Genomic DNA, 21,140 nt, shown 5'->3' with positions numbered 1-21,140 from the left:
TAAAACTGGCCCCCAACAGAACTCAAGACAGTAGAATGGTGCCCCTGTCCTTAGCCAGACTGAGTAGGTGCCAGAGGATGATGAGAACTTGCAAACTTAAAAAAGTGCATGGGGAGGGCTGTTTGCCGAATCGCTCTTTCTGCAGTCTCCACAATGGTAATTTAGACAAAACAAAGAATTGTTCCTCTTTGAAATGGAAATCTTCAGCATAAGACATTACACAGAAGTCACGTTTACTGGAACAAGTCTTAATGTTGCCTAAAATCACTTGTCTTGGTTCTCAACCCATGGGATGTCCTTCTCAGTAATGTCTGAATAAATCCCATCACATGAGGAGTAGGTTGCATCAGTTCTGCAATTCACCCATACAATTTGTTGTTGTGATGAGGGATGGTACTAGCTACAAGGGAAATAAGAGATGCACAACTGTAATTCTTACATTTCTCCTTTCCTGGTATTTAGTGGAGATAGATGTTCTTTATTGGAAGGAATGGAGGGAGGAGAAGACAATTGCTACCAATTCTTTTTTTATAGATAGCTGGGTTAATACTTCACTAAATTATAAATTTATGCATAAATGTTTAGCCTATGGAAAGTGTTTCTTTCAGAGTTGCAAGTATAGTACGGCATTGCTTATGATGTGAGCACTCAACTTTCATTCAATAGCTCTGCAGGGCTTCACCATTTTTCAAATCCCACTATATTTGTGTAACAAATGATAATAAAGGACAAAAGGCTTGAATATATAGAACAGAGATAGGATGTATCATACCACTGTTTTAAAACCTATAAATTTATTGTCTGCTTCTACTCAAGTGGCCAGTGGCAATTTTAAAAATGTTTTCTGATATACTGCAGTATTCAGATAGGAAACTTGCACTTAACTTTCCTAATTTAAACATCTTTTTGTAATGAAACTTAATGAACATCACTTTGTTTAAGAGAAAAAAACACCCAGAGGACAAATATGGGGATTAAAGGCAAAGGGAAATGGCAGTAAGGAACCACCGATGCGTAAGAGTAGAGGGCTAGCCGTGGAAGATTAGGAACTGAAGGTGTCTAATAGGAAATTATCATGTGTGTCCTTAGTTACCTTCATTTAGGATGGAAGAACAATGAAGCATGATAGATGTATGGATGCTTTTTCCAAGACATCCCACAGCAATTCTGTTCTTAAGTCCTTCAGGTATTTGTTTATGATATTTACACCCTACTGTCAAGTAGTTCAAAGCAACACTGACACGGTTGTCTCATGTTGTCCTCAGGCTGGCCTCACAGTATCAGACCAAGGATGCATCTTGTTGGTCACTCTGTTCCTAGTTATGGGTAATCAGAAGCTTCTGGGAAGTAAACAAAGAGCACTTCATTCCTACCCTGGGAATCAAGGGAGTGATTATCAGCACTGCTGAATTCATTCCACTTGCTACCCATAAGCCTTTGAAGCCACAAATGTAGTGCAGTGTTTCTCAACCTTGGCCACTTCCAAATGTGTGGACTTCAACTCCCAGAATGCCCCAGCCAGCAAGGCTGGCTGGGAAAATTCTGGCAGATGAAGTCCAAACATCTGAAAATGACCAAGGTTGAGAAACACTGATGTAGTGCATAGTCAAGTAAAAGAGCCTTGAACCAGTCATTCACATGAAATTTAGGAGTTGGGAGGAAGAAGCATACAATTGCTTGCTTCCTGCTGTCTCTTTCCCTGAAATGCAAGTTTTATGCATTTTCTAGCAGAGATATAAAGAAATTTGGTATAGGATCTGCCTCCACTGCATAGCTGGGTGTGGATAGAGACACACATTCTATCCATTTTGGGATGTGACCAAACTTTTCTAGTACTTCTTTGAAAGTAATAACTCATAGTGAAGCAGTTCCGCAGAACAAATTCTGGATCAGGGCCAGCCAATAAGTTGAACACAAAAGGGACAGGGTTCAAAGAAAATTGTTTAATAAATGTTTAAATAACATTACAAAGCTAACTTATGAACATTTACATCCATCAAATGCTGTACATTACAGTTTCTTAATTTTAGTTTGTTTATACAATGTAAAGGAAGTCCATGTATTAGGAACACAGAAGCAAGTTTCCTTTTAAGGTGCCGTTGATGCTTGTGAAGGACACTTGCTTAATGACATTACTCAGAGTGAGAACTCCTTGATGATGAAATGAGAAATTATATGAAGTAAAGCAGCAGCATGATACACATACACACACACACACACTTTTAAATAAATGCTTGAACTCTCTTCTGTGTCATCCTCCTACATTATGTTTCCAAATAATATAAATACATTATATACAATTCCATAGTTTTATGTTGTCTTAATGATACATTTTGCTCTTTGAAAACAGAACAGTGCATATGCTTGGAGAAAATATTAAAATATTTTCATATAAAGGTTTGAAGTGTTGAAGAATACAGACATATAAGTTAATACACAAACAAATGAAGTAAAAATGCATGTAGAATAAATAATTCAATAATCTTTTGAACTTCATATTGTGTAGTCCACAACCCACCCTCCCTTATTTTCTTATGGGTACTTCTATTGCTCAACTTTCAGGAATACAATAAGATATAAAGTTAGGATCCCCACCACCACCCCACCACTAATGCTAACTACAGTGCTATAATATCCAAGACAGTTATTTGTCCCACTAACAAAAAGACTAGCAGTTATCAAAACAATGAATGGATGCAGAGTGCCCTACTTTCACAAGAGAACCATACTTTCAGCCCTTTACTTCTAAAAAGGATGAGAAAATGAACTAGAATGACCTTAAAATGTCTCCATCAGTGTTTCTTAACTTTGCATGCTGGCTGGGGAATCCTGGAAGTTGAAGTCCACATATCTTAAAGTTTCCAAGGTTGAGAAAGACTGGTCTATACTGTATGTAGGTTTCTTATTTGAAAGTAGTGTATTAGTTGAAATTCTTGTGTTCTAACCTTAAAATTCCTTCTAATAAATACTATTAATCAGACCTCCTAGGTTCCTGTTTCTTGGATTAACTGCTTTCAGTCTAGATTGTAAGCAGGAAATTGGACAGTATATTTGAATGGAGAACATCCAATTGGGATCATTGGGACATCACAAAAAGCATGCATAAAATCAGACTGGTTGCCTAACCACATGGTTATAATTCTACTGACCAAGGTCTTTTGGCCCTAGAAGGCACTCATCTTGCAAAAAATACAGTATCTATTTGTTCAACGTTTCTAGCATTATTCTTGTGAGCTAATAAATTGTTCACATTCAGGATTGTCCATCATTTCAGGAGACCCAAGAATCCTCTTCCCATTCTTTGGATACACACACCAGCAACTTGCAGGATTTCCATCAAGTGAAGTTTCACACTAAGGGGATTTTAAAAGCACATTGAAAAAAAAAAGTAAATATAGTTCACAACTTTAGTAGGAACTAGTTTCTCCCAGTTCCTATTCATGTAGAATTTACTGTCATTTTTATATTATATTTAGTTTGATCCTTTCCATCTCTATTGTACTTAATCCAAACTATTCCCAAAGTGACATTGAAAATAAGTTGACTTTGTTTGTCTAGTCTCTAAAAAGGACAGTTGATTTGCTTTGTTGTTATTTCTTTGCTGAATTGATGTAGGGAAACGTACACAAAAGGCTGGAAATAAGGAAGGCATTTGGTGTAAAGAAGTGAAATGAAGACTGCATGTTGACTTTACAATAGATACTCCAGTAAGTCGTAAAGATGAGATAGTTCATAAAGTCATATAGATAGTTACTCTAGTCATAGTTAATTCTGCCAGATCTTTATATCAACCTAGTATTATAAAACCATAAATCAAATTGCTTTATAAATAGGTAGGGATCCTCTATGGCTCTGTGAACTTTGTTCCTCCTTCTCCATGGAGAACCAATGCCCTTGTGGGAATAGCCCACTCTCTTTGAACACCTGATATCTACACGCTGCATATTGAAGAATGTGTTCATACGGATCTACAGGCATAGGCCTCGACATGTATAGATGGCATGATTTGCATAACAGTTTTCACCAACAGCAACTATGTTTCTAGGACCCTTGGAGACATATTTCAGTAAACACTGAGACTGGGCATGTGGCTGACATGCAATATGACAGTATGCAATATAGCCTTCTTACCTTCACCCAGACTCGTAGCACAGAACTTATGGGCAGCCTTGTTCTAAAGGGGCTTCTAAATTTAATTTGGATCTTTTCTCTCAAAATGTACAACTGAAACTGCTCTCTCAGGACTGAAAATTTGCTCTGCTTCCTCCATCTCAAGATTTTTCTTACTAAAGTCAGTGGATGCAGCCTATCCGAAGTTTACTTGCTTCTGTTATTATTACACAGGTCTTGTTTCATCTATGACGTTTGTTGCAGATCATAAAATCGCTGTTTTTGAACATGGGTTTGGTGGAGCATGTGACTCAGGGACATTTTGCTTCAAAAAATGTAAGGCCCTTAGAAGGGCATCACTGCTAAGTCTGAATATTCTGCATTTGTTCCATCAACAGGAAAAAGGTTAGGCTGCCATCCTAAAGACACTTAGAAGGAGGCAATATTTTCATTTTCAAGTAAACATGTGTGAGATTGAGAGGTTTGATTTCTATCATTCTCCAAAGTACGGGTTTCTGTGCAGTTTTCATTCAGTGTATAGGACAATGAACCACATCATCCTTTATTAGCTTGGAAATAATCATTCCCACCCCCCACCCCCAAATTACCTGCTTACTATGGTAAAATCCATTTTTATTACAGTTGGGTAAATAGAATCTGTATAACTGTCCTCCAGTTCTTTGTTGAGCTTTTGCCAACTTATCCAGTGCCCTGTAGAGTTCCTTTTGACATGGTCCCTGAAAGAACATTAGATGAAGATCATACACAGTGAAGCATTAGAACGAAGGCTGACATGCTAGAAGCATTATACACTTTATGTGATATTTCTCACTACTTCCAAAACCGGCAACAATTAAAAGTAACTGTGTTCTCTCCCTTAGCAATAAGATGGGCTCCTTCTCTAATGTCTTTCCAGAAGATGACAGAGCTCTACCAGAGAACATTTAGCATTGAGCTTTTGTCCTCACTGTTATTTTTGTTATATTTTGTAATGTAATTGTTTATCACTTAATGCAATTGTTAAAATATTATTAATTATAATTAGTTTATTCCTTGTCAGTGTTTTAAATGATTGAATTATGAATGCTTAGTTGCTAGTTGTAAACCACTATGAGTTTCTGGTAGATTCAGCAATACAGCAATACAATAAATAAATATATGCCCCAGGGTACATTTCTAAGATAGGAATACTGGAACGAATTTGGTCTTCTTTCTGAGTACCTGAGATGGATTGTCCATAATAACCAGAGCAGTCACACAAGTCATGTCTGTTAACAATAGCACAAGATAGAAAGAAGGAATTTCGTGATTATAAGAGCTGTAAAACAGTGAAATAGGTTGCCTCATGAAGAGGTGTGTTCTTTTTCACTGGAGGACTTCAAACAGGGATTGGATAGCCATCTGCCTGAAATGCTATAGCAGATACTGCATCAAGTAGAGGGTAGGACTAGATGACCTCTGAGATCATTTCTAACTCTCTTATTCTATGATTCATGCATATAGGGTAAAGGTAAAGGTTTCCCTTGACGTAAAGTCCAGTCGTGTCCGACTCTAGGGGGCGGTGCTCATCTCCGTTTCTAAGCCTTAGAGCCGGCGTTGTCATAGACACTTCCGGGTCATGTGGCCAGCATGACTCACGGAACGCCGGTACCTTCCCGCCGAAGCAGTACCAATTAATCTACTCACATTTGCATGTTTTCGAACTGCTTGGTGTGCAGGAGCTGGGACTAGCAACGGGAGCTCACCCCGCCGCGCGGTTTCGAACCGCCGACCTTCCGATCGACAGCTCAGCGGTTTAACCTGCAGCGCCACCGCGTCCCTACAAGTAGAGGGTTGGACTAGATGACCTCTGAGATAATTTCTAACTCTCTTATTCTATGATTCATGCATATAGTTTTGATAAAAGCAGGAGAATTTGCTGCTGAATTCTACGATCATATGGGTTGAATAGATAATACAACCCATATGATTGTAATATGTTATTAGACTTGGAATTACATTTAGGACTTCTGCACCCTAAAAAGTTAATATGGCAAATCATGTACAGTTCCATTATGTTCTGGTGTTCTAATTAACTGGTTCACTTTTAGTCCTTTGGTGCCATCAAGTGGATCTTCTAAATACTGTATACTCATATCTGCAAACAGTCCTTACAGTAATCAATTTTCAGAGGCATCATGCATCGTATTTGTTCTTAGCAACAAAAGGGCTTCTGGCATACACTTTTGAGAATAACATACTGCCTGAGCCAGTAATACTTCATATTACACCCACGATTATGGATAGTGGTTAGAAAACAGAAAGAAGGTCATTAAATGTTGGAGGTACACAACAGTGATAATTACTCATCATGCATAGCATTAAGCCATCATGTGCTTTGCTTGTTCATGGCTTAATGGGCTGTATGAACCCAGAAATTGTAGCATGGTAGTCTTTACAAACATAGGAGAACAGCACAAATTAGCTGTTAATAGAATGAATTATTATGGCTGCAGGACAGTTGAAATGTTTACAAGTGCACAGTAATCGAGAATTAGAATTCAAAAGTCTGGCAGGCTAAAGTGCCTGGTGCTGAAAACATCTACCCCAAAAGATATGCATGAAGGTGTACTGTGCTTTGGATTTGAAGGCAAAAAGGTACTTTGAAGCACATGGAGGCACAAACAGCACACTTGACGCAATCCTTAAAGCAGCTGGGCCTTTTCCCAGGAACATGCATCAGGAGACAACTGATCCCTGGAAAAGATGCATTTGGCTTTACGAGTTGCATACAGGTGTTAATTTTACCTTTTTGCCTTAGCTGATGAAGCGGTTGATGCTTTGTGCCACAGCAGGCCCTTGGGCCTCTAATGAAAGAGATGGCTCTACTCGCATCTCCAGTCACAAACTTTACCCTGAGAGGGAAATGCCATGCTTTTCAAAACAAATTGAACCTCATTCTTTAGACAATCCCCTAATAAAAAACTCTATAGTGTCTGGTTTGAATGTCTTTTTCCCCCCTTTTTTCTTTCTCTTCCAGCTAAGTACCAGATGAACACTTCCAGTACCTTACTTAGATGAGCAAGTGAATGAAGTGTCATCAGCATTCTGATGCTACTTCACTCTAAACCTTCCTTCTGGCAATACTAGTGTGCAAATGTTCCAAGACTGAAATGTTCTGAGCTCAGAACAGCTATTTTAAGTGTTCTGAGAACAGAACAAATTACCCCATATTGCAGAGAGAACAGTGATATAGGTCAGGCTGTAAAATTGTGATTTGCCCAAGTTAATGCTCTAAGCAACCACTGACGTATTGTACTGTACTGTAATCACAATACATCTGGAAACTGGACATTGTAGTCCCCCCAAAAACTGGAGGGCTTCAGGTTAGGTCAGATTACTTAGTCAATATTGGTTGCCTCTAATTTAGTGTTAATCAATATGTACTAATGACCTGTGCCACTCCCACAGAATGTGCAGATCTGAGGTTACTTGAAATTATTGTGCAGTGGCAGGGGGTGCTCACCTGTTCCTTCCACTTCTTAATTTCAGCAACTTTCTTTGCTTTCAGGCTTTCATAGACATTATTAGCATTCCATGGGACAGACTTTTCTTGCCCAGCTGAAAGCATCGCCTCATAGTTGAGCAGGTGATCTGCTATTATTTCACCACCTTCAGTGGGCATATCTTCTGGTTCCACAGATTCTAAGAGAAGGAATCAAGACAATAAAGTATTGTGTGGGAGAGTTCAGCTAAAACACATTTATTGGAAATGAATGGAGGGTGTGGAATAGCAAAGTTACAATGGGCCATCAGGACCTATCATCTCTGTGTCCATAAATGCCATAGATCTAGGAAAATATAGCAATTACATTCAATAATAATAATAGTAATGAACTTGTATGCCAATGACTCTGGGCAGCTCACAACAGTTAAACAAAGAAATTACAATAAAATCAATAAAACATAAGTATAAAGATTCCCAACAAAGTGCCTGCAGGCACCAGGATGGATGCAAATATTTCCACTGGTGCCTGGCAGGCCCCCTTATTTTCTGACTTTAATTTTATTGTAATTTTAAGAGATTCTTTTTGTTTTAAAAAATAAGCAAATGAGCAACTGGTATGCACCCTAACTTTCCAGCATTTTAAGGAATGCCTTTGACTTCCACTTGGGGCCCATTTATATTAATAGAAAATCAACACAGGAGAGACTGTAGCCTAGTGGCTGGTTTGAAAGTGCTCCTATCTACTCAGCAAAAAAAAAAAAAAAAGTCAAAGGTCAGCTGAGGTGAAAACATCCCAAGAAATAAAAGGAGGTGGTAGGCAATAATCTCAACAGTTTGTTTTTGAGTACTTGGCTATTTTGTGACTGGCTATTCCTACCATGTCAGCCATTTTGTCACTGGCAAGCCTATCCCATGAAAGACATTTTATGTACAGGCAACTACCCTCAACCTGTGGCAGCCATTATGTGAGAACCACCATAACATGTTCTAAAATTCCAGATGTGCCCTTTCACACTTTCTTAAAAAATGTTATTATTATTGAAATTGGTGAAATTAGTGAAATTAGTGCATGGGCAATGTCCAGTATTGCCATCCCAGAAGGTGAGGACTATATATTTGTGAAGTAGCCAGCCAGCCTATGAAATCTGTAGGAATTGTCCAACAACATCTTGAGGCTACTAGGATGAAGAAGTCTGGCCTACCTAGTGAAGTCTCAGACGCCAGAGGATTTTCTGCGTATGTTTCCAACAGCTAAAGGCCAACGGTTTTACACAGTTACTGTAAAACTTTCCCTTCATGGCTATCCAAAATCAGAATAATCTAGGTTAAAATAATATGTTCAGCCTAGTGGTTTAAGCAAAAACTAGAGAGTTCCTGAATTCGAATCCTCAGTGCCTTTCAACCAGTTCCTCACCCCGTCCTAATCTACCTCACAGCATTGCAGGGAGAAGCACATATGCTGGCCTGAATCCTTTTGCAGACAGAAGAATTAAAATTCCACAGTTAAATATAACGAAAAGTCTGTACAAGGGATGCAGTTGTAAACTTTGTTTTTTCTTGTCACAGTATGTGGGTTATGTTGATGCTGAATTTGGTTTATCTGGAGTTCATGCAAGCTGCTGGTTATAAAACCCTTTTCAAAACACTACCATCTGACTTTTTTATAGAAGGTTCAGTATTTTCTTCAAAAATGCAAATGATGTATTAGATTCTCAGAATGAGACTTGAAGGAAAGTTTCGAGTATCTGCATAAATAATACTCCTTTCCTTGTTTCAGTTTGTTGCATGCCATCCTTCACAAATCTCAACAGTTAATGCATTAATGAGGGCTGAGAATATAACAGGCTTGCAACAGGTTGATCAGACGGAACCATGATGGTGGGACTAAATGTGCAGAAGCTTCCTCCTGTCTGAATACAGACTTGGTGACAGTTCTGGGCTTCTGCTATTTAATCTGTAAAGCAAAATGGTTGCAACTTTAATAAATACATTTTCAATCACTGTGTAAGAGACCATAAATAAGCAAGGAGAAAAAACAGAAGGGTTCTTGGCTGTAATTTGAGGGGAGAGGAAAAGAAATTTCTGCATGGGAACACCAGTAGAATTGTAGGGGTTAATGGGATCCAGTGGGCAACCCTGTCCAATCAGTTGTAAATTATGCAACCAGTCTCTTCATTTATATCTGAAATGATAATATTTTGGCAAATGTTATAATCCCACAAGGCTCTGTGACCCATGGAAATTAGTAGTGCATCCTATTTCTTTAACTATAAATAAAATCAGAATGAACATTAAACATGACAGGATGAATTAAAGGAAAGCTGCAAGGACCACAGAAACTCAGCAAGGATTCTTGGGAATTTAAAAGTGTTTTAAGTCAACAAGGAAGCTGGCTTTGCTGCCATATAGACTTTTTAGATTCTGTCTGAATATTAAAGGAAAAGACAGTGTTATCCAGGTAGGAAAATGTGCCATTGTCTGCTTAAAGGGACTGTCATCATTTGAAATCTCGACACCATGATGTTCCGCCCAGATGCAGAGACAGCAAATATAGGCCTCTTGTCAATGGGTTTTCTTTAGACCAGAAGAAATACTTTCACTGGCTTAATAGAATCATAAAATCATATGATTCTGATCACGTACTGTTAGAGCAATAGAAAAAAGTAAGACTCATTCATTTAGGAACAACATATAACGAAAAGGGGGATCAGGGGGTTGGAGCATTTTACAGAAATGTTATTCCATTTCTGTTTATTTCAGCAGTACTAAGATGACCTCTTCTTAAAACAAAAACAAAAAATGCATGCACAAACACACCCTTGTTTTCTACCCAAAACTTTCAGAAGTTGTCTCCCTCCTCTTCCCATTGGGAGAAGAACTCAGCACCCCACCCCACCCCAGTTTTTATTGTTCAAAGTTTTTTTCACAGCCATGAAATTTAGCCTTATCCCATTCTCTCTCTTGGTCTTCCTCTCAGACTGGGAAACTATGCTTTTAATTTTAGGAGTAATCTTAGCCTGACAAAGGACATTGTTTGACTCCTAAAGTCTCTGACCTGGTCCTTCAGTGCCAGATACCGGATGCCAAGCTCTGAAGTGTGTTTACTGACATGGTGTTTTAGTCTCTACTTCCCAATCTTTGCTTTCTAACCCACCCCATACACTAATCAGGTAGTTATATTGTTTCTCAAGCTCAGCCACAGGCTGCACCAAAGAGCTATGCCGAAACAACATAACGTTTCACCCTTGGCACTTGATCACTCCAGCCAATGTCATTTTCTTTGCCAGTCATCTGCCTCAGCCAGCATTCTGAGTATGAGCAAAAGAGGTACAGAAAGGGGTGTTCCTTACCTGCAGTTTCTGTCCCATCAGCGGTGGGGAGGCAAGTACCTTGTCCCCGAGTGAGAGCATAAAGGGGTCGGGTTTGTTCTACCTGTACTTGGCAACTAAGCCCCCGGCTACACCGTGCCGTGTATATTCCGCAAGGCTCCCCCAGCTGAAGGGCACAAGTATGGCAGCAGCTGCAGCCTGGTTGGAGGGCTGTTTCAGGACAGCTGGCAGGCACCGGTGGGCACAGTCTGAGCTTCTCTTCAGTACAAGGGGCACAATGCACTGAATGGAGAGCAGCGCCCAAGCTGAGGCCAGGCCCAAGAAATAAGAGCAGCAGCTGACAGCTGAGGCCTGTGGAAGGCATAATGCCCTGGGAGTACTGCAAAGGAGAGCCGGCTGGGCTTAGAGATGGAGAGGAACACTACTCAGTGATTCACATGCAGCTGGTCCTCAGCTCCCAACAGTGGCACATTTATATACTTCCTTGTGAGTCTGTTAATCTTTAGCCCTAGTTAACTATTATCTGAACAGGAGGGACAGAAAAGCAGAATTCAATTGGTGGTTTGTATCCCTTCCCCTTTATTTAATTACTTCTCCCCTTTTATTAAGTGTTGCAATAATTCATCACTATTCCACTCATTCTTAACCTTTTCAGGACAGCATAAACATGTCTATAGAAAAGGGAGAGCCTTTTCATTTTTTCTTATTTTTTCCTTTTTGCAAGTGGAGGGAGGGGGATAAAACATTTTTTATTGGAAATGAAAAGGGGGAGGGGAGAAGTATTTTCCCGCTCCCCCCCCCAAAAAAACCCTCAGGAGCTGACTTCATACTTGCATGACAAGGGATGTAACAACCTCTTGTTTAATTTTTGTCATGTGGCTGAAGGTTATTAGGACAATGACATACCAAGAGAGGCCCCCAGAGGGTCATCAAAGCTCCTTAGATCCAGTAACTCCTGAACACAGCACGTAGGAGCTAATGTCAATAGTGTGTTCTAGCAAGGATTGTTTGGGGTAATTTCCTGGGGATGTACTCAATATGAGCTCCTGATCCACTGGGGAGGGGGGAGGGGGGAGGGGAATGGGTTGCATACTTATCTAACCACCAGGAAAGGAAGATCCCAATCACTCATCCCTCCATGACAGTCACATTAACACCCTCACATTTCAGAATGAATATACAAAACCTGCATACTAACACACCTACCCTGAGTAAATGTCAAGAAGACTGAACTATCATCAAGAGAGTAAAGCTACAAAAGAGAAAAGACAAAGACCGTCTGCAAGGACCCAATGCAGCATGCAAGTAATAAAACATGAAAACAAAGGGGGGGGGGGGGAGATGGAAAGTGTTACAGCTGTGGAACACCAGGCAGCATTAATGATTGCAAACATGAGAAAACAGCAATCATTCAAAATCTGGCAGCATGAACTATGGGAAGTATTAACACAGCAGTTGCCAGCTCCTTCATTCAATACTGGGGTGATGTACAAACTGGAACAGGGAAAAAATAATGGTTGGAGTGCTATCTTGACCCATCACAAAATGGGTTAGAGAAACAAACACTTAGCTCTTCCTTGGAACAGTTATGTGGATTATTGTCAACTGAGTGGGAGAGCAAGTTATTTGTCAAAATCTACTCAGTAAACTAGCCTATAGACATACTCTCTTTCTCTCTAAGTTTCTCTATAAAATATACAAGACTGTTTTCAGGAATAGCAAGCACCAGAACCTAAAATTCCACATCTTCAAGCATCATATCTATCCTGCAAAGCCAGTGATGACTTCTTCCTCACTAATATTTCCAGAAATATTTTATTATTGAATTATTTTACTGGGTTTATATGCTGGGTTAATTGCTACCAAAATACTGAAAACTACAAGGCATATTATTAATTTTGCACAAGTCTACTCAAAACTAACTCCCACTGACTTTATTAGGATAGATTTTTAAGTATTTAGTATTGTAGCCTTAATATTGTTTTATTGTATATCAAGTTTTCTTACCTAGCATCCAGCTGGCAAGTTAAAAATCACCCTTTTGGCATAGATGTTTCCTTTCTTAATAACAACATTTAAAATTGGAATGACACCTAAAAGATGACAGCTTTGAAAATATTGGGAACTCAGGAGGATAAACCAACCAAAACAAGGGGGTAGGGATGAGTAGGGTCTCTATGTGTGTTTTCTAAGGATGTGCATATATGCTGGGGCATATCACAATATTGGCAGAAGACAGGACATGCCAGTTTTGAAACATTATTTATATTATATTTTCAGAATTAGGATTTCAGATGATATATGACACATGAATTATTTTTTACATTAGTATATTTAATCCCTTCTTAACCATTGTTTAGAACTTGAAACTGAAGGTATTGTTAAGGGTGAATTTTCTTTTCTGTGTGTGGAGATTTTCTTTGGTTCAGAATGCTTTAGTGGGGCTTGATTTGAATGTATGTTTAATTCTACTCACACTTAAAATAATTGAACCAACGGTGGGCAGTTCTTTATCCCAAAGGACATACTGACCATTATTGAAAGCCAAGCCTGAATAGGATTCAAGAAAGCTTGCTTTAAAGCTTCACATAGTAATTTTACATGACTCCTCAAGGACCTTTTCAGCCATATCCTCTGAAAAGCGGACGTCACTGTAAACCTCAAACTGAGTGGGGAACAAAATGTTAGCTCATGTAATAGCAGAAACAAGAGCTTGTAAACATTTGTTGTAGTGGCTATGAATCATGTGTTCCTTTCTATGACTCAGAAAATATATGAGAGTGATTCAGAAGGAACACCAGCAGTTACGGTCAGAACATGTTACTCTATGACCTAGTGGCCCAGATGTTCATTATTTTTATTTCTTTAAAGCAATGTGAAGGTTGAAGGGTGGGAATAGGGAAGATATAATACTACCTCAAACAAACATTCATAAATATTTGTCTCCCTCTCTTCCCCTAAGTGAAAGGGGAAGTTGCATCCTGTGTACTCTGCTTCCCCTAAGTTGCATCCTGTGTACTCTGCTTTGAATGAAAGCAAACAGTTCGTGTTTTCATCACAGACCTTTATAGTGAGGGTGTACAGTTCCAATAAGAGTGCTTGGGGCCTTTATGTGGAAAAGTGCCAATATTGCCACAGATGCTCTGTTTTTCAGCTGTTTACTATGCAGTTTTATAGAGAGATATATAAAGGCCAACTTCTTTTAAATGTTTTACTTCCTAAGATCAGACAAGTGCCAGTCCTGCTGAGTTTTAGGAAAGCTGTAAAAATGTTGCTTTTTAAGAAAGTGCATGCCCCAGTAAATATTCTTTCTTGTTTGTCTCTCTCTCTCATCTAATTTCCCCTTAGTTCCACTGCAGATTGTATAGAACTTCAAGTTTTTTTTTAATTGCTCAGCTTTACCAAACAAATATTTAGATTTAGAAGGTATTTGCTTTGAATTTATTATCACCTTCAAGGAATGACAAAACCTACAGTAGATCTGAAGTCCATGCACAAGTTTATACCTCTGAGCTGAAACATCCCATCAGATGTTGTGCTGATATTTCAAAGATAGGTTTGCTGCTGCACATGCTTGTCCTGCTTTAAACATAAGTACTTCATAATAATAAATGCTATTGCAGTGATTTTTTTTTTGGTAATCTCTGTATCATGATATCAGCCTTATTAGGTAGACCAGACCAGAAAATCAACTCCACTGGAGGGCTAAAGCTCTTTTATTGACTATAATAACAGAATCTTGCAAGTCTGATTGTGCTATGGCTCCTCCTCCTCCTCCTCCTTATAGTTCAGCTCAATGAATTATGGAGGCATTTGCCTGATTTGCCACCAAATGTTTTCTTGTAGTTCTGGATGAAAACATGCTTCCCTAGGTAACAGTTCCTGCATTCTGTCAAGGTTGACTTCCTTACTATCTACACCTGCTGAAGGCACAGACATTGCATAGTAGGCCTGGGACCAGTGGGAGCTGCCATCATGCAAACTACGGAGATCTTAACCTTTCAGAAGGCCATAAACAGCTGGTTTTTTTAGTTGTTAGTATAGTAAGGTTGGAGCATGGGGATGATATAGATGAACAGAGTTATAGTAGATGATGGATTGGGCAACTGGTTTTTCTTGAGTTTTGGTTTAATTGCTTAATTGTTTGTGATTTTATCATTATTGCTAGCTGCCCAGAAGTTTGTGCCACAAGATGGGCAATCAATCAATCAAATAAAGCAAGCAAGCCAGAATACGGTGATTCTCTAACAACAAAGATTACCTGTCTTGACTTGGTCATCAGGAGAAGGAGTGATCAATTATTGATCATAGCTATTTGTATGGCATGTGTTTAATCTCTAAAAACATCACTCCACATTCCTGTCTTCATTATACACTAATGAAATTAATTTGCTGAATGTAGAAACTATGTGTAATTTAGGTTGATTGCATTAGTATTTATATAGTCTGTCAGGCAAATATTCCTATAATGTTTAGAATGGTCTAAGTATAATTTTGATGTTATTATTATTTATTTATTTTATTATTTATTAAATTTATGTCACTGCCCATCTCTCCCAGTGGGGGACTCTGGGCGGTTTACAATACAATGACACTAAAAACATAACCACCTCAATTACCATTAAAATATAAATAAAAATGAATAAAAAATCCAAGTGGAGATGGAACACAATCACTAAGAGGTAGTATAGCACCAGCCATCCCCAGGTGGAGCTATCGCTCTCCCACTCCCAAGCAAGGTGGCAGAACGAGGTCTTCAGTTTCTTCTGGAAGTCCAAGAGCAAGGAGACCTGTCTCAACTCCGGGGGCAAGATATTCCAAAGGGCGGGTGCCACTGCAGAGAAGGCTCGCCTCCTGGACCCCGCTAGATGAAATTTCTTTACTGATGGGGTCCGTAGCATGCCCTCCCTGCCTGACCGGGTGGGGCAGACAGATGTAATGGGGATGAAACGGTCCCTCAGGTAACCTGGCCCCATGCCATGTAGGGCTTTAAAGGTCATAACCAACACCTTGAATTGGACCCGGAAGCAAACTGGAACCCAATGCAGCTTGCATAGTAGAGGTTTATATGCACCCTTTTAGGAGCACCAAAAGTAACCCATGCAGCTGCATTCTGGACCAGCTGAAGCTTCTGAATACTCTTCAAGGGTAGCCCATGTAGAGCGCATTGCAATAGTCTATATGGGAGATGACAAGGGCATGAGTGACATTCGGAGGGCATCTCGGTCCAGGAATGGGCATAGCTGGCACACCACCTGAAGATGTGCAAAGGCCCTCCTAGCCATGGCTGCCACCTGCTGTTTGAGCAGGAGTCACGAGTCCAGGAGGACCCCCAGATTCCACATGGGCTCTGAGTGGGGAAGTGCCACCCCATGCAGAACCAAAGAAGACAACTTCCTGGAACCTGAGGGGCCATCAATCCACAGCCACTCTGTCTTACCAGGGTTCAGTTGAAGCCTGTTGTTCCCCATCCAGACCCGCACAGCCCCCAGGCACTTGGAAAGGGTGGAGACCACATCACTTACTTCACCCAGGATGGAGATATATAACTGAATATCATCGGCATATTGATGATACCTCATCCCATGGTGACGGATGATCTCACCCAGCGGTTGTATTAAACTCAGCTGCAGTGGTTTCCTTAGTCCTAATTTTCACTTGTGCCTTTGATAAAAGGTGAACATTTATTTTCTCCCTCCAGTGTACATTGTCTTTCTGATCCATCCTCCTCACCCAAATGGTCCACAGCACAAATTAGATAGTAAAACAACAATCAACAAAGCAGCAAACACCAAAACACAAGTATAAAAAATAATTAGACAAAAGTTATGCATGAACATGTTTTAATCATCTACAAATGCCCAATGGAATAGAACAATTATTATTGCCATTCTCAATATTTGAAGGGAACCAGCTTGGCACGGCTCCCAAGAATGGATATAAAAATCCTGCTCCTTGATAAACATCTAGCTTGGGGGAGGACTGTAGTTCAGTGAGAGAACATAAAGCATGCAGAGGTTTAGTCCTCCATGTACAGTTGGCAAAGGATCCTTTCTGAAATCACAGAAATCACAGCTCATTAGTGTAGTTAATCAATAGGCCTGTCTCACTGTAAGGCTGTTTTCTATCTATCACTGTAAGGCTGTTTTCTAATTTGGTATAGAAGGCACTGACCGAGGCCTATATAGCTTCTGAAAGCTACCTGTCAGGTGCTTGTAAGTGTCTCTAGTTTGACAATGTGCCAAAAGTTTGGCTTCACTTGGACAAGATGATCATAATTTGCACAATTTTGAATAGATACTCAATGTAGGATTCCACATGATTTGATCAAACAAAGAGTTCACTTGAAAAACATCATTCAAAGAACTAGATCTGAACAATATATCAGTTTTTACACCAGCACTATCAGCTGGACCTGGAAGTTTAACTGGTGAGTACATAAGGGCTCCTGCTGCTATAGTACACGCAGCACATCTTACCCTGTGAATATTTAGCATTTAAAGACTTTCACAAGCTCCTGTCTACCATTCATGGGGGCTGCTGAGTTTGCTATATAAATTATCCATATGTTGCCAGTGATCTGAACAGGATTTTACTCTGCAGCCTCAACAAAATCCATCTTTAGGATTCAAAAAAACCATGTGATAAAGTTCTATAAAATTCATGACAATTCTCTGGAACATGGAAGCTATCTCAAAGTTTTAGATTGGTAGGAATGTTTTTTTTTTCCTCTTTGCATGACAGTCAGAACTGACTTTCTGAGTTAGAAACTTACCCTAGGGGCTGAAGGTTGGTGTTTATTAAAGGCACTGCCCATGCCTTTCAGGGGTTTTTTACCCAGAGTTTTACAGGTGCTGCTACTAATTATGAAAATAAAGTTCCATCAGATAAGTTTAAGCTATATTTCTTTTCAGTTTCTAGTTTGGTGCCATTTGTTTCAGATAAGAGTCAACAGAGCACAGATTGCTTCATTGGCTTTTGCAATTCTACCTGATCCCATAATTTGGCAACACTGGCAAAATGAACAGCAATTGGGCACAGAAGGCTGTCCATACTGAGGACATTGTTTATCTTAAGGTTGGTCCTGGTAACAACTAGAGATCACATTATCCACAAAGGGCCATGAAAAAGCTGACCTAGGCATTTCAACAGTCACAGGAACCTCCCAAGAGCTTACTTAGCTTCCCTCCCTCGCTTAGTTTGAGCTAATAGATGGTGTGGTGGCAAATGAACAGCCAATCCCTTTGGTGATCATCACAATAATGGGAAAGGTGAGGAGCAAAGAGCGTTGTCTGAATATGTTTTTCAGAAGAACATCAATTTATATTTGATCCTTTAAAGTTTTAAAGTTCTACAAACTTTCTTAGCTTTGCCATAACATCTGCTGACTGTGTGTTTCTGTAGTCTACATTTTTTTTTCTTTATATATTCTCCCACTTGAGAGAAATGTTTTCCCTTCCTAGGATCTGGGGTTTAGTGGTTTTGTTGAGATGGTGAGATACAGATAACTGAAAAAAAGTGGCTTAAATGAGCCTCTCATTCTTCTGTTTTGCCAATATTCTTATTCACTAACCCTTCACAGTACCTTGTGCTTTTTTGGTTAGCCTTTTCTGTACTATATTATTTTAGAAGATATAGGGTAACCAGCCTTAGGTCACTATGCTCATTTTACTGGTCTATAAAATGTCATTATGACCCTATGGGAGAGACCGTATTCCACTGTGATATGTTTATGGGTACCACACATCAGTGGAGGAAATACTGAACTTTCCCCATGGTATGTAGTCAAGCCTTGCGGTAGAGGCCCACACCTCTTTGGAGCCAGAACACTGTGATCTACCATTTAAACAACCAGATAATTGAAATGTTTTGTTCAAAACTAATTTATTCCTCGTCAAGCGAAGTTTATCCTACATGCTGTGGCAGAAAACCAACTCCAGGTTGTTATTTCTTCTTGATCCTCCCCACCATGCAGATGTGAGGCATGAGGTTAAAAAGGAAGGAAAATAAAGCCACTGCTTTACTGATGGAACTGTGAGGAAGAAGAGTATACAATGGACCTAGACTTGGGCCTAATTTTGCATAGAATTTAAATGCTTGTCTCCAAATCTGAGATTGTCTGAAAAGGCTGACTGTCATCAAAGTATGAAGGTGCCTGGGTAGCTCAGCCCTTCCCCCTGCATGGAGATGCCATCCAGGCCACATAGGCTTTACAAAATAAAACACTAGCGGTGCAAAGGTTTTCCTAAGATAATATGTTGTATGGGCATGGCTCTTATTACCTTTGCTTTTGCAACTGGACAGCTAGGAAACTTTACTGGGGACTGAGATGAGCTAATGTTATTCTTGAATCATCAGAGTGATTCCAGTGTCTAGCTGGGGCAATGCAGTTAAATGAACAAAGAAATTTCCCCTTGACTTTGAGCTTTAAAGTAAACCATAAACTCCGTGTAGAATGATTAGGGGGAAAAAACCCTCACGCAACAGCCAAACAGCTAAAGGAATGGGGAAAAGTGGGGGGGGGCACTGTTGGAAAGAGAATAATAGAGATAATTTAGATTTGAAGGATGAAAAACATCAATAAGCTCTCTATCTGGCCAAAGAAAGCAGCTTCCTGGGTTCAGGGAGATTGTACTGAAGTTGCTTAAGGCTAGAATTGTCTGTGTATACTCCACCCAACCACACATCTGCTTAACTCTATCATTTAGTATGCAGTGGTCAAATAGTAACTGATTCAAGGAAGATCAAACAAAGATGGAAGGAGTATACTGAACATCTGTACAATACAACATCCAAAATATCTTAGGAGATATTCTCTACTTACTAGAACTTCTAGTACTAGAAGATTAGCACTTGGTTATTACCAAGTCTGAAAACTAGAGGAATTGATGGAATATCTACAGAAATACATATGTCAAGCAACAGAAAAAGAATCTGTAAAGGTTTTAAACAAATTATGCCAGCAAATTTGGAGAACAACACAGCAGCCAACAGTCTGGAAGAGATTAGTCATCATACAAATACCAAAGGAAGTAAGCTTAACAGAGTGTGCAACCTATAGTATACTATCCTTAATTTCACATACTAGCAAAATAAGGCTTAGGATCATCCAATGGAGATTAGAGCCCTTCTTGGAAAGGGAGATGCCAGATGTTCAAGCTGGCTTTAAAAAAGGCTGAGGAACAAGAGACATTATTGCCAGTGCATGATGGATAATTGAGAAAGCCAAAGACTACCAAAAAGATGGCAGTATGTGCTGTGATTATAGAAGGACCTTTGGTTATGTTGATCATGTCAAGACGTTGATCATGTCAAACTGTGTTTAGAAAAATGGGAATCCCATAACATCTCATTGTCCTCTTGTGAAACCTATAAACATGTCAGGAAGCCACAGTCTGGACTGAATATAGTGAAATAAATTGGCTGCGGGTTGGCAAAGGAGTGCTACAAGGCTATATATTCTCCCCTTATTTATTCAACCTATATGCTGAATATATATTGAGGAAAGCTGGATTTGAAGGATGACCATGGTTTTAAAATTGGAGGAAGTAACATTAATAGCCTGCACTATGTTGATGTCACTACTCTGATAGCCGCAAATGCAAATGAACTGAGAGCAATAGTAATGAAAGTTAAAGGGCACAGCAAAAAATTGGTGCTAAAGAAGAAGATCAGACTAATGACAATAGGTACAGCGACAAGCTTTAGAATTGATAATGAAGATACTGAAGTGGTAGACAGCTTCTGCCTTTTAGGGTCAACCATTAACAATAACCAGCAACCAAGAAATACATTTGGTAGAATAGCAATAAAGGGCTTGGAAAAAATATTTAAAGGATATGATCTGTCTAGACCTACAAGATAAGAATCCTGCAGGCAGTGGTTTTCCCTGTGACACACTTGGAAGTGAAAGTTGGACTTTGAAGAAGCAGGATAGAAAGAATATTGATGTTTTTGAACTTTGATGTTGGAGAAGATTCCTGAGAATACCATGGACAGCCAAGAAAATAAACACATGGATCATCAAACAAATCAACTTAGAGTTCTGACAAATGACCAGGCTCAAATTATCATACTTCGGATATATTATGTGAAGACCTAACTTTCTTGAGAAGTCCATCATGCTGTGGATGGTGGCAGGAAAGAGAAGAGGAGGACAACCAGAAGCAAGGTGGGGACATACACACACACACACAAACACAGTTTCATCTTTA

At 39.4% G+C, this 21,140-nt stretch overlaps 1 protein-coding gene across 2 annotated transcripts; it reads right to left on the bottom strand.

Annotated features, from left to right (window-relative positions):
- Window positions 1-793: 793 nt before the first annotated feature.
- IGFBP1 (insulin like growth factor binding protein 1) lies at window positions 794-11,382 on the bottom strand. Of its 2 annotated transcripts, none has more exons than XM_063304218.1 (4): window positions 10,948-11,382; window positions 7,616-7,794; window positions 4,719-4,847; window positions 794-1,340 (listed from the first exon to the last, which is right to left on the bottom strand). In XM_063304218.1, exons 1-4 carry the CDS (start codon window positions 11,288-11,290, stop codon window positions 1,317-1,319), a joined length of 675 nt encoding a protein of 224 aa, XP_063160288.1. In that variant the 5' UTR covers window positions 11,291-11,382; the 3' UTR covers window positions 794-1,316. The 2 variants fall into 2 exon arrangements, with proteins under 2 accessions (XP_063160288.1, XP_063160287.1); XM_063304217.1 differs by lacking the exon at window positions 794-1,340 and adding an exon at window positions 1,925-3,353.
- Between the last annotated feature and the right edge of the window lie 9,758 nt (window positions 11,383-21,140).

The sequence above is a fragment of the Candoia aspera genome, chromosome 4, assembly GCF_035149785.1.
Source record: "Candoia aspera isolate rCanAsp1 chromosome 4, rCanAsp1.hap2, whole genome shotgun sequence".
NCBI lineage: Eukaryota > Metazoa > Chordata > Lepidosauria > Squamata > Boidae > Candoia > Candoia aspera.
The sequence above is the reverse complement of the archived record's forward strand: the minus strand, read 5'-3'. Positions and strand labels throughout refer to the sequence as shown.

Coding starts and splice junctions, on each gene's coding strand:
- IGFBP1 (XM_063304217.1), bottom strand. CDS start 11,290: ATGCCTTCCACAGGCCTCAGCTGTCAGCTGCTGCTCTTATTTCTTGGG. Junction 7,795..10,947: donor TGATGGGACAGAAACTGCAG/GTAAGGAACACC, acceptor TCCTTCTCTTAG/AATCTGTGGAACCAGAAGAT. Junction 4,848..7,615: donor TTAAGAAGTGGAAGGAACAG/GTGAGCACCCCC, acceptor ATGTTCTTTCAG/GGACCATGTCAAAAGGAACT.